The sequence below is a fragment of the Cynoglossus semilaevis genome, chromosome 8 (genome assembly GCF_000523025.1).
Source record: "Cynoglossus semilaevis isolate Cse_v1.0 chromosome 8, Cse_v1.0, whole genome shotgun sequence".
Lineage (NCBI taxonomy): Eukaryota > Metazoa > Chordata > Actinopteri > Pleuronectiformes > Cynoglossidae > Cynoglossus > Cynoglossus semilaevis.
The window spans coordinates 23,039,283-23,053,367 of record NC_024314.1 but is presented as its reverse complement, the minus strand read 5'-3'; the positions used below and the strand labels follow the sequence as shown (position 1 = coordinate 23,053,367).

At 40.2% G+C, this 14,085-nt stretch overlaps 2 protein-coding genes and 1 long non-coding RNA gene across 7 annotated transcripts in view; 1 reads left to right on the top strand and 2 right to left on the bottom strand.

The window, feature by feature from the left end:
* Nucleotides 1-11,987, bottom strand: part of LOC103382813 (putative homeodomain transcription factor 2) — a 38,394-nt gene extending 26,407 nt beyond the window's left edge. The window contains exons 1-3 of one of the 4 annotated variants that reach the window (XM_008315738.3): nt 11,873-11,987; nt 9,536-9,692; nt 5,592-5,651 (exon numbers count right to left, since the gene is read on the bottom strand). The gene's annotated coding sequence lies outside the window, so the exon portion shown is untranslated. Of the gene's footprint in view, nt 1-5,591; nt 5,652-9,535; nt 9,693-10,065; nt 10,213-11,872 lie in introns of those variants that run through there. The other 3 variants (XM_008315740.3, XM_008315736.3, XM_008315739.3) reach the window with 3 other exon arrangements.
* On the top strand, nt 10,694-12,921 carry LOC103382814 (transmembrane protein 60-like). Of its 2 annotated transcripts, none has more exons than XM_008315742.3 (3): nt 10,694-10,835; nt 11,148-11,239; nt 11,888-12,921. In XM_008315742.3, exons 2-3 carry the CDS (start codon nt 11,156-11,158, stop codon nt 12,203-12,205), a joined length of 402 nt encoding a protein of 133 aa, XP_008313964.1. In that variant the 5' UTR covers nt 10,694-10,835; nt 11,148-11,155; the 3' UTR covers nt 12,206-12,921. The 2 variants fall into 2 exon arrangements, with proteins under 2 accessions (XP_008313964.1, XP_024912976.1); XM_025057208.1 differs by having other exon boundaries at nt 10,708-10,835; nt 11,087-11,239.
* Nucleotides 12,922-13,137: 216 nt separating this feature from the next.
* Nucleotides 13,138-14,085, bottom strand: LOC112487273 (uncharacterized). The gene is made up of 2 exons (XR_003050204.1): nt 13,532-14,085; nt 13,138-13,478 (listed from the first exon to the last, which is right to left on the bottom strand). It is a non-coding gene; the product is annotated as an uncharacterized LOC112487273 (long non-coding RNA).

Below are 14,085 nucleotides of genomic sequence, written 5' to 3'. Positions count from 1 at the left end.
CCCTGAGTTGCAGATCCATCCACACAAGTATTTTCCTCTTTGTAAGGCTAAGTGGTCTGACTCAAAAATGTGAACGCACACTGAGGGTGACACAGCTGTGCGACTAATCTTATCAAACCACCACATTATGTTTATTCACACAATCAAATTTCGGACAGAGCTGAACCAGTGTCAGCGTGAGAAATGAGCCGAGGAGCTAAAAGTCTTGAAATGAAAACAGTTCTATACCTACGAGTGAACAGTTTCAGTCTTTAGCAGCGACTCTGTCTCTCACGTGCACATTTCGACTACCAGCAGTCTTATATGCAGAACCGAAAGCACCCTGCAGAAATGAATGTGCATTTCTCTGCAGCTGTGTCTCAGCAGCCAAGAGACATTTTTAGCAACAGGAAGACAGCATTTTTCATTTTTTACAATCAGGACTCCTTCCTCCATCTCTGACTGCCGAGCCACACAACCACAACACTTCTTTTACACTTTGGTACTGTGCACCAAATCCACTCTAAGGGAAAGGGAGAGACGGAAGGGGTTAAATAATTGCCTGTCGTGCCTTTCATGTCCAGCGGTTGAACTACCAAATGAGTTATCAGGGGCAATAAAAGGCTTCATAACTTCACTGACGGAGACCGAGGCTGTGAAAGACAGGAACAGTGGACACTTGAAGCTAAGGCTGTGAGAGGGAGTGAGAGGTAATCTCCGCTGCCCTTCCTGTCCTAACAAACACAGATGATTTTATTTCTCAGTCTCGCACAGGAGAAAACACTCCTCCCTGCTCCCTCACTCTGTATCCACACGGCTCCAGCACCGATTAGCTAACTGTTTAGCTTCACAGGGAGGTAAAACAGGAAGCTGGATTAAAATATATGAATTAGGGTCGTCGAAACATGAGCTGGAAGACGGAGCGCTGTACATCCAATAAATCCACCGTCCATCAACCTAACGTTGCTAAAACAAACATAGTCGAAACATATATTGTTATTTGCACACACTGCGGGGAAAACTATTTTATTCTACAAAAGCAATGCAAGCTTTAAATACCACTTCAACACCCAGCATGCATTTGTGCAGACTTCAACTTTGGAGCATAATTTTCTTGACATTTTTTCGAATAAATTATTCATCATTTTGATTTAATCACAAATAACAGATGTGAAACACAAACATTTACCAGCTGTTATTTGTGTTTCTTTTCCAGTAATTTACGGTAAAATAAAACTGTTTAAAAATGTTAAATTATTTCAAATATTCTTGATAAATCGTGATTATTATGATCTCAAATAATCCTTTTAATCCACATTTACCTTGTGAATACTAAAAATTAGTAATCGTCTCAGTATAAATATTATAGGAGTAAAAGTACACGTAACCACAGCACACGAGTAATGTTTTATTTTTTAACGTGTTTAGAAGTAGAGTAGGTGACCACAGTGGAACAATACATTTTTTTTCTGCTGGAAACACGTGCCAGAGCAATTATAGCACTGGTTTTGTCACTTAGTCCAGCCACTAAGCTAAGCTAATAAACAAGAAATTAGCATGGACAAGACAGATATGGCAAAAGAAAACAATTTGTTACTATAGAAGTCATCGCTCTCTCTAAGTTCTCGTGGAACGCTATCGTTTTAGCATGGACAAGACAGATATGGCAAATGTAAAAGAAAACAATTTGTTACTACAGAAGTCATCGCTCTCTCTAAGTTCTGGTGGAACGCTATCGTGATTATCTCTGCTGCTAGTACCACATCAAAGGTGAGTTTGAGACACATTTCCTCCGTAAGACTTCCCCCCTCCCCTTGTGAAACAACGGTTTGTGGCACTGATGGACAAACTGAATGTGAAGATGATTTCCACTTTCTGCACATTGGGTTTTTTTTTATACTTTTCATTTGAGCTCCTTCCTCGTTGGTTATCGGAATCACTCTTACTTCAACTACAAAACAAAATATTTACTACCGTTTACATTCTTTTAGTTTCACTTTGTCATCGATCATCCTGTACGCAGAGGAGGAAACAAATACACTGCAGTTTCCCGTAGATGTTTATTTTGAATTAATTTTTCAACTATATTTTCTTCAGTGTACCAGAACATTTTGCTGATATTTCTACGTATGTATCAAGGTAAAAAACTGAAACTCTCCACCATCTAAAACAATCTCAGCACTGACAAATGGTACGTACACTTTTTCATCAGAAAACTGGGATTAAATTATTAAACATCATGAAGATGGAAGGGGTCTGCTAATGAAAAAAAAACACAGCATCGTTTCCTTGCAGCAGAACCACAAATGAGAGGCTTTAGACGCCAACCCTCAGTGTGTCGTTCCAGGTTATTTGGTTGGTTCATGCTCGTGATCCAAACACAAACTATTTGTTTTCTCCTGGTAAATAAGGAAACGTGTGCCACGCACTAACACGGCCTTACACACGCAATTTTCTCAGAACTGTCCAGACTGAAACTGACTTAGAGCGACCAGACACGTATCCAGACACAGCGACACTCCATTATTAGTGGACTGACGTGCACCACAGACACACACAGACGTGTTTTTCTGTGTTTAAATCCCCCCCCCAGAGACTTTTTGAAAAATACGAAACCTCAGATCCTCCCTGTACGATAAGAAAGACGAAGCAGCTCCTCCACCGTTAAAGCCTGAAAATCCCTCCATCATCCTCGGTGATGCCGAGTCACACACAGTGTCAGACCAAAACACACACACACACACATTATTACTACTATTGCCTAATGCTGCCATAGATGCAGATTAGCTGTGAACTGCAAGGTTATTATTTATGGTGGAAAATGTAACCAGGTTAAATAGACCAAAACGAAAACAAACACACCCACCCACACACACACACACACACAGAGAAAACCACACACTCAGTGTTTGCAAAATACGCTGTGGTTTGCTAAAGAGTATTTAGGGAACAGGACCCAGACAAGGCGCAAACACACTCAGGCACACAAACACACACTGAAGTTGTGTTCTCATCACAGTAGAATTTAAACATATACGTACACACACACACACGTACACACATATTCACTGTGGTCTTTCTGACCAACGGGCTGACCCATTTAAAGAAGGGACCGCGGCCAAGTGAGACAGCATGTAGGCCACGGTCTATATGAGAGTACTCTTTGTAGCTGCTATACGGTGTGTGTATGTGCATGTAATACACACTAAAAAGTGTGAGTTGGTGTGTGTATTCCTGATATAGCTATAGTTGTGGGGATTTTTTTTTTGCAAAACGCAAATGCTGTGTGATACTTGTCCATGTGAGGGCATCTAACAAGTCGAGTAATGGCCTATTTGGAGTTTCAATTAGAGTCAGGTAAGAATTAGGGCAAGGATTGAGATTAACAGTTATGTGTAATGGAACAAAATAAGGTTAGAGTCTAGGAAATGCATTAAGCCTATGATTTAAAATGACTGCAAAACGGAAGAAACAGTCTGTTCGGGTGGGTTGGTGGGCAGGGGGGTCCTGAGTGTAATTGACCTTACTGTTATGTCGGCAGCAGCCACCGCATGAATGCTAATGTGAGTCGGGGTCAGTGGAGAACACAGAACAGTCTTAAGTCTTTCTTTCTCTCCCTGTGAGTTAAACGGTTTTGTATAAAGAGATCAGAAATGTTTCAAACAAAAAGAATCGTTATTTACACATTTAGATGCCTGACCATGAACTTCATGTGGGACACACTTCAAAACAAAGTATTAAACGAAAAACAAACACAATTAAAAAAAATAAAAAAAATGTGTCTTTTGCTCAGGACTCCAATAACTTAATCAGACACAACAGACTCTGATACTAACAGAAGAAAGTCTAAAAGACGTTTTACTTAGACGATTTAATGACCCTTCAACGATGGTGCGGTGTTACCAGTCCACAGCCAACGTTCCTTGGTACAAAAAAGGTTGGGAACTGTTGACGTAAACCATCAGCATCACATACCAGGGTGTGAACTGAAAAATATGTCGTAGTCTGCAGGAGGCTAATGGTTTCAGAGACCTGAACCAAACAGAGTGTGTTTATTTCTCCCTGTTTTCCTTTTAATGCACCGCAGTGTTAAGTGCCTCGCCTGGACGACTGATGAAAAAACACGTGAAGAAGAGGAGACCTCCTCGAAGAGTCTGGTAACCCGTGATGTGAAACACTAGCTGCTCTGCCTCTCTCCGGCTGCTTTATATTTCATGACGGGCGCAGGTTACATCTCCAAGCTGATGTGTGTGTGTGTGTGTGTGTGTGTGTATGAATACCAATGGGAAATATGAGGCCGCGCAATCAGTGACAAAGGGTCAGAGGTGACGGGGGTTTCTGAGTTTGTGTGCACGTGTGTGTGGGTGGGATGCATGTTTTCCTCAGTGAAGGGTGATTCCCTAACTAACTCAGCTGACACACAACAACCCTATGGAGGAGCGACAGACACACAAACAGACACTTGTCAGGAGTCAAAGTCTGGTCATAAAACAAGATGCGCAAATAAAGTGTGCGGTTAATATGGAAACAAATACGCAGCAGTTTTTTTTCTCACGTGTTTTGTTCTATTGTTGTAGCTCAGATGTACGCATGCTGTAGATTTATTCTTGGTTCTACGGTTCTATCGAAAAAAAGGTTGTTTGTAATGCCAAAGAATTTGCCCTAAGGAGTATCAATTCCATCCATCCATCCATTTTCATCTGCTTATTCGTTACCGGCTCGCGGGGGCAGCAGTCTCCACGACCGCCACCCAAATCACACTGCACCGTACCAACCCCCCTGAACCTTCCACTGAGTCCATCAGAAGGTACCAACCGCCCTAACCGGGATTCGATCTTGCCCAGGAGGTGAACCCTGAGGTTCCACACCAATGACAGAGACACTGCCTCTGGGCCAAAGTGCCACAGGTATCAACTAAGTCATTCTAATTCTGTACAAATACTGATTTCTTAAATACAGTATGCAGGAGGTCCTCGGTTTACGACGTCCTCGGATTACGGAGTTTTGTAGTTCCTGCACCATCTCTAATAATAATTATAACCTGAATTCTTAACCGATATTAAAGGGATTTTCATGATTTCATAAAAAAATATTTGGGGATTTTTCTTTGACATTGACTTGTTACGTGACATTTGTGCAGTTAACGGCATCAAATAAGAGGATTAAATGTTAGCTGCAATTTGATAGTCAAGGTTATATGAATCGGCAGGAAAACACACACACACACACACACACACACACACACACACAGCCGTTCATGACTGTTGGCATCACGTCTGAGATGAGGAGAAAAAAGTGAAGTTAAAAAAAACAAACAAAAAAAAAAAAAACATCACACTTCCCCAATTCAGAGGAGGATGTGTTGCAGAGACAAGTTTGGAGTGTGTTGTGGTGTGTCTGCGCGCGTGCGTGTGTGTGTGTGTGTGTGTGTGTGTGTGTGTGGGGGTGTGTGTGTGTGTGCAGCTGTCACCTCTCGCAGCAACAAAACAAGTCTGTTTTGAAGCATTTCGATGCGTCAACAAAAATAAGGAGATGTGGTTAAGAGTTCATACAAACTGCCAATATACACTGACAAACACACACACACACACAAACAAACACTCATGACTTACCTCTGGGTGGGCCAAGCAGCAGACTAACTTTTCTTTCTTACTGCCAAAGTAGTTCAGGAGCTAGATGGAGAGAGAGAGAGACAAGAGAGAGAGAGAGATGATCACATGTGCAGCAGCAGCAGCGTCGTCATACACCGGTCACCAAGTCATTCCGTCTAATTACTCTTCCAATACATGGCATCTGCCACACATTCTGCTTCAACAGCGTCACTGGTCACAGAGACCACGTACTGTATTTTCTGGCGTACACGTGACACGTGTTCATAATAGTCTGGCTGGTCCTGCGACTTGTATTCCAAAGCGACTTACATATCAAAATTAATTCACAATCCTGCGACTTGTATTCCAAAGCGACTTGCATTTACTTAAATTATTCCACACGTCATTTACGTCCACAAGAGAGCAATGTCTAACCCATGAGCAAACCATCATCCTCATTATCATTATACTTCTGCCTTTTCCTTGCAATACGACATTTCCCCAATAGATGGCATGGAAAATGATAAAAGCATATTAGCATTTTAGCCTTTATGCATGACTTTTACATGTTGTTTATCATATCTATCATTTACTGTTCTTTCTCACACAAACACTCGCCCGCGAGTCAAAACGTTTGCCCATGCCTGGACTCACCCTTGGGACAACTGGAAACTGCTAGTGCACTGCAAAAATGACAAGACCAAACTATAAATTGTTTATCATATCTATCATTTACTGTTCTCTTCTCACACGAACACTCGCCCGCGTGCACTGCTGAAAAATGACAAGACCAAACTATAAATACTTTCTTAAAAAACAACATTCATTCTGCATTAAACAGAAACAGTTTAAAAACTGACTTTTCAAGCACCTCGTGTATTTTTATCACCTGCATAAAAAAAGTATTTTCTGTACTTTGTACTCAACACAACCAAAAAGATAATTTGACACTACATGTTTTGCTATCTACCTACTGACAACAAGTTCGACCAAGTCTGGAATTGAACCCACAACTGGGCTGGAGAGAAGTCAAAAGTTCATCAATGTGAAATGAAGCATTTATTTTGCAAACAGAAAAAAACAGTTCTCTCTTCCTCCCACACTGATATTTCATGGTACGGTCTGCAAGGTTAACAACTGTTACAGCATCAGTCTGGATCCGTCTGCATCACCTGCTGCAGGCCAGTTTTACTGCAGTACCGTCGTACTGTTTTTTTTTTCTTTTTTTTTCCATCAGCAGCCACTTGTTCTCTCAATGTGACCTTTTCCACAGAGATTACACCCATGGCTTCATTTCTTTGAGTTATGGCCACATACTGCGGGCCACTCTGCAGCTATATAAGATGATACAGCAATCTAGCAGCGTGTGATGTAACCGAATGCAGCCGATGATGTAATAGACTCTGCGGGCAAATTCAATACAACGAGCGTCGTCTTCAGGGGTGGTGGAAGAGACAGAGACTTGAGAGGACTGGCTTTTCAGACAATAGAATGGAGTCTGGGTGTAGATACAGTGTTAACACACACACACACACAGTCAGACAGTGCGGTACAGTTGTATTACAACAGATCAGTGGAAAACTAAAGAACAAAAGGCTGCTCAAAAAGGTAGAGTTGGGCGAGCGATGCCTCCACGGCCCTAGGTCTTCAGCTAAATCCATTACTGTTGTAATGATGCAAACCAGTTGAACTTAACTCTTTTGTTTCTATAACAGTTTTATGATCATACAATGGAATCATCAACATCGTAAATTTTAATTTAATTTATTTGTCCTCGTTCACCTCACATGTTCAGACCACTTTACGAATTTACGCCCAGCTAAACACATACTTCTGAAATCCCTGTTGGCTGAAGCCAGGCTAAAACATTACATCTCTTCAGAAACTTTAATGAGGAGTATGATTTAAATAGTTTTGAGTTCCCTCCCTTAGAGTAAATGTGGCGCAGCTGAGTCAGAAAGAAGAAACGCCAGGTGTTTGGCATCAAGATTAGGCAAGAGAAGGCAAACATGACTGTGAAGAGTTAGTGCTGAGACTATGTAAACAGTTTTCTTTTTAAAAATATGACTCTTTTTAATTAAAGGTTTTAGTGCCAAAAGAGATGTTACAAAAAATGTACTGCAACAGCAGACTGAGAAAATAACTGTAGCCAGAGATTAACCTCTCTAATGTATCTGCTAACTGAAGGATTGACACAGATGTTCATTAGCATAAGAAAATGACCAATTTTACCTTTAGTGTTGACTTTTGACTGATTTGTGTCACAGAGGTAAAAGCAAAGGATCCTAAAAAGGTAGGACCTAATGATGGAGACAGCACTGGATCACAACCTCCTGCGTACCGTGATATAAATATCAATGGACTTTTGTGTAAAAAGGTTAGCAACTTACTGGGCTAAACAGTCTTTACTCTTCAGTTAGGTGGTTGAAATGCCTCTTACCCTTACTGTGATGGAGAGGACAGCTCTCTACACCCTTCACCCACCCTCCACAGTGGTATACACATGCACTGATCAAAACAAAAATGTTTTTATTCAACTTCTACTAGTTATTCCTTCCTGCGACCCTGAAAAAACAAAGTTCAAGGTCCTAAATACATATTAACATAATGTAGTTACACCCGCAGGGGCACCCCGTTGCATCTCCATCTTTTTTTTTCGAGGGGCAGGGGGGCAGTTTGTCAAGCTCCACTAGCCTACGCTCCACTGTAACGTACACTGCACATTAACCTTACAGCCTTATCTACGGTGTTAACTCCCTGGTGTGTCAGGTGTGTGTAAGGACAACCAGCACATGTGCTGTTGTTACTGAGCAGGCAGGAATGGTGATTTATCTCATCTGTCACCAGTAAACAAACACAATAGTTTTTTTCGGCAACCTTTTGTTGCGTCGTTGTACACTGTACCATCTGTGGATGTAGGTTAAAAACATGTGTGTGTTTCTCTGGTGATATTTCTGAGGGATGATTTAGGGGAGACATTTTTAGTTGACCTGTTGACCTTCGAATGTTAACGCCACAGTATCACAGAGTGGACGGTTGACAACGCCGGCTACTGCTTTGGGTGACACTGACGTGTTAAATTCTTGGCTGAGATCCAAAACACAGTCAGGAATAACTGGTGCAACAATACAGGACTCTTTACATAAGTCAGTTATGCAGAGTGTGGTCAGACATAGAGTGCGTAGATATCATCCTAGCTTCCTAATATCCAACAGGTTCATACTGTTCAGGTCACCAGGATGTACCCCAGCTTTAATCTATGACTGCTGAGACTGGCTGCAGTCTTTGGTGTTGACCTTAGCCATAACCGAACCGGCTGCTGTACTCCATAGATTTAAATGCAACGATGCTAATTCGAAAATCAGCAGAGCACTTTTCTTCGTTTTTCTTCTTAAATAATGTCTTTCAGTACTTTAACAGCGACTCTACATCCTCTGAGTTGCATTACTGCCACAGAATGTCTGCAGTTTTGTACTAATTAACATTCCTAGGACCGTCCTACATACTGCAAGTCAACATACCACCATACACTTCTAGTGGCGACCAAGAGAACGACCCTACTTTAATACGACGCGGCGGTTTGTTGTTAGGAAATCTCTATACTGCGTTATATTGTGAAATAGGTCAGTGGTGAAGTAGGTTTGTTTTTGTATATGTGTGTGTCTTCACCCACCCCCCAAAAAAAGGACTCGACCTGTGGCTCGTTGTAAATCAACTACAGAGCAGCTAATCTGCAGCTGCCTTTCACGCAGACCGCTTTCTATTGTCTGAGTCTTCACTTTCCACTACACACAGTCTCTTCCTCCTTCTACTCCTCCTCCTCTACCTCCTCTCCTCTGCCTACCGTTAGCTAAAGCTACCGGCAGCTTTGACAAAGACAGCTGTCCTTCTGTCTGTCTCTATCCTGCTTCTTCACAAGGCAGCGCTGACTCTGTTGTCCAAACACAACGACATTATTTCCTTACCCGTTCTCTGAGACACGTAGAGTCTCCACAGACGTGTCTTTACTCCGCTTCGACTCCTCCACTCAGCTCCATTGTAGTGAGGCGATGCTGCTGATGCGAACTGAATCTCTGCCCACCGATGTTTGAAGCGCTAGCTTTGCCCTTCTGTCTCCCAGCACTGTAAAAACACAAGTCTAGCTTAGAGCCGTAAGATGCTGTGTAAACGCGCCAACAGAATTTAATACGAAGGACGATAACTTGTTGGGGATCGAGATATGAGCAAATGAAAGAGGTTCGTTCACAGCATAGATAGTTGGGCTTCAAGAATATTTTAAAATTATTTGTAAAAAACAAACAAACGCTGTCCTTTTTTTTTTTGGTACATGTTAATCACAGCGGAGACTATGCAGAAGAACTTTACTTACCTCTTGTGGACATTACTAGTAACTACAGCAGTATAATGTGTTAATGTGTCGAACTGGTATTTCTAATTCACAAAACATATTATTAAATAGGTAATATCACATAAGTTCAGAAATATATTCTCTAACCTTTGAAATTAAGTAAGAGTCTCTTTTTTCCATGGACTACCATTTGTTTAGGACTGCTTCCTGTGGTCAATTTCTGCAACATCCATTTCTTATCAAATGGTTCCTGGTACACTGAAACTGACAGTGTGAGCCTGTGAGATGTGTCATCAGGTTCTAAAGCCAAGTCATAATGCATGGTAGGCGGTAGACCGTGTCTGCAGCTGATGCAGTCTTCAAAGGATTAAAGAATATTGTTTCTCTGCAAAATGCTAGCTTATTAAGCAATATTTTTATGAAAATGCAATTGAAATTTTCGGCATCTACTATCTATACAAATGCCATTTATTACACACCTGTCCTTTCTAAATGCACTGTTGGTCTGTCTTAGAAGTAGTTATCCATAAGGGAAACAACTGAAATAGCTTTATAAACGTATTAAAACATGTTTGAAAAGAAAGTTGTCTGTCACAATTATTTGTTAAATAAAAAGAGAGATGATGATGGTACATGGTGAATATAATTCAGAAACTTGACCTCTACAGGTACAGGACGCACTCCAAAGTCTATTTTAGAGACTCCAAAACGAGTCTGCGCAATCACAAAAACTACCGCGAGTACCCGTAATGAAAGATACCGGTGTCACGTGACGTAAAACCAGAACCAATAATCTTCGAGTGTAGGCGGGGCCAGCGGCGAATAACGGAACAGGGAATCTGCTGTTGGGTCTGTCTCTGTAACAGTTAACAGATCTACGCGTTTATCATTATGTGACAAGTGAACTGGGACATATGGTGAGTATTATGGTGAGGCGTTCACGGACTGGACCATTTATTTTTCATGAATTCTTGAAATACGAAAGATATGTTTAATAAAACACCATCGCATAGCATAATGCTACTATGCTACAAAAGCTAACGAGAGTTGTTGCTGGGCGAGATGCGCAATGATGAATGAAAAAAAAAATCATTTAAATATGAATACAGCTAATGTCAGCGAGGCGGGTTGTCACGCATTGTTTTAATAAAAATGTTTTGAATTGTAGGCCACGTCTATGGTATAAAGTGGGCGTCACTGATGCTACCTGAATGTCTGTTTTTCCGCAGACAGTGACATGTCTCTGGCTCAGAGGGTTTTACTGACCTGGGTTTTTACCCTGGTCTTCCTCATTATGTTGGTACTCAAACTGGACGGGAAGGTATGATATTTTTTGTCACATTTAATGTATTTTTTCTGGCTACACAGACAGACCTAATCGCTGTCAATTCACCGAACCGCAGGTGACTTCGACTGCACTCGTCGACCGGAAGTTGTCAAAATGCATCCCAACAAATTTACAAGGACTGTTATGATTAAAAGTTTTCTCTGAAATGCAGCCAGTAAATGCATCGTGTCACCATGCTAAACAGGCTACAACAGGAGGGTCCTATGCAGATTTAAAAATTCTTTGATGTAAAGATTAAATTGTCCTTAAGTACAAGTAAAATTACCAGGCTAAAAAACTAGTCAAGTAAAAAGTAGATCATTTAAAATTTAGAGTAAAAATTACTTGGTTACTTTGCGTAGTGAAAAGACAAGAAGAAATAAATCCATCTATAATAATTTAAAATAATAATAATTTATGAGGTATGTGTAATTTTAGTACAGAGAGCACAAAAACTGAACAACTGAGGCACAAATGTGGATTCTGTAGACCAATAAACACCAACAGTAATACTCTGATCTATAAATTGTCCACTGATAAGCTAACTTTGTGGTGTTTTTAAGACCAACTATGTTTGAATGCATAATCCAACTGAAAAAAAAGGAAATTTAACTCTATTTTTCAAACCTTCTGTTTTCCCAGGTTCAGTGGAACTGGTTCCTCATCTTCCTCCCCGTCTGGGTGTTCGATGGTATCCTCATCCTCATGCTGGCTATTAAGATGGCCGGACGCTGCAAACCAGGCTACGACCCACGGAATGGCTCTCCAGACCTGCGTCTGAGGGCGTGGTACCTGACGGCCATGCTGCTCAAACTGGGCTTCTGCCTGACTCTGTGTGCCAAGCTGGAGAAACTGGCCGACGTGAAGCTGTCATTTGTGTGTATCCCACTTTGGACCATGCTGTTGGGAGCCCTGGTGGAGCTGGGCCTCAATATCTTTCCTGAAAGAAGAGAGGCCTGAGGGAAGCAAGAGGGACAAAACAACTGTATGACCGTGACTTTGTGAAAGAATAGGCTGTGATTTGATTGAAAGAGGACTGAGGTGCAACAATCATGAATCATGGACTGTAAAAAAATCAAAGTAATAGATCTCACGTCTCACTGACGTAAGCTGTGAAGGTTAGAGGCAGAGGTTGGAGTCTGTCACTTGTGGTCTGTATGAAGATGACAGGAATATTTATTTATATTTGAGTGTACTGGTACTAGACAGAAATCCAATGTCTTAATATTAAAATCTAGGCCTTAAGACCTAAATTACAAAAATCCAAATGATGGATTAGATTTCAAACTGTGCACTGAAAATAAGAAATGGTTGGTTGTGACAGACATCTCACTCAGTGGACACCTGCTGCTTCATTTGCTTTACATTGTTGCAGCAACTTCTTTTTCTCAAAACTTTTTGAGCTGATCCTGACCCTCCCATCCCAACTTCTTTTATGGGTTTACATAACCACAGGCGTCCTTTACTGCCATCTAGTGGGTTTATTTCCTATAAGAAAGAAATGAGAAGAAGAGTGCAATATCCCTGCACATGAATACACAATTATCTCCTAGTAGCCATTTTAAAAATGAAGAGATTTTGTAATGTAATAGAACTTTTTAGTTGTTGTTTATTTTCAGAAACGACTGCATATTCTGCCGTTAAAACAGCTCAAAATATTTTCAAAAAATGTACATCTAAACAGCTCAAAATATTTTCAAAAAATGTAAATCTAAATATACCAAACTGAAATCAACTGCATTTGGAAAACTACTGTGAAACCATTACTGCAATTAGTTGTGAATTTTATCAAATACTACATTTTATTTCTCACTGTCTTTACGCTCGCACTTCAAATGTCACTGGAAGTATTGTGGTAGGGACTGAGGGTACAAACTGATAATGTGTTTTTTTATATATCTAAATATGTGGGTTTGGTTTGTTATTTTCACACAGGCACTTTTTAGATTTTTATTCCTCAGCCATGGACATTATCTGGCCAAATATTGTTTCAAAAGATTTCTCACATGTGTATTTAAAAAAAAAAAAAAACAGCTTGAAAATTGCTGTTGAAACCATACAGTGTTTGTTTTATCAACTTGTGCTTTGTCTGTATGAAAGGCTTTGTATTGTAACTAGTGTAGTCAGTGAATGTGTATTTTTTTCTTTTTTGCTTTAGACATCTTTGCTGAAGGCTACAGCTGACATTTTGTTTTAGTGCCAAGTGTTTGCTCTGAATGCTCCATGTATTTCCCTTCATTATTTAATTTTTGCAATGTGTTTGCTCTGAATGCTCCATGTATTTACCTTCATTATTTAATTTTTGCAATAAGTTGACAAAGAAATAAAATACTTTAACACTTTGTCCCTTTTTTTAGAGGGCAAAATGTTATATTGTTAAAAGGCAAAAACACTAACCAACAAGTAAATGACAACTAAAAAATGATGTAGTCCACAAGTCTTAATATCATAGTTATAATAAAATCATAGTAATATAGGACGATCCTACTCAAACTGAGAGGTAACCCAAAATAATAGCACTGAAATAGCTAGCATAGCTAGGGAGAAAACTATACTAGCTTAGTAAATTACAGACAGAGGATGACCAGGAAAAACTTGTCAGATAAAAAATAATGTTTGGTCAAAAGTTGTAAAATTAAGACATTGCCAAATAACAAAAATAGTAGTAAGTAAAAGTTATCCAAAAAGGTTAGCATGCTATCTGAAATGATCAGCTAGGCTAACAGGATGTTAGCCAAAACAACTGCCTAAAATAGTTATACTGTGTTAGGACGTAAACAATTAGCTTATATTTCTACTAAATAGCATACATCTAAAAGTAGTAAATAATATAGTACTTG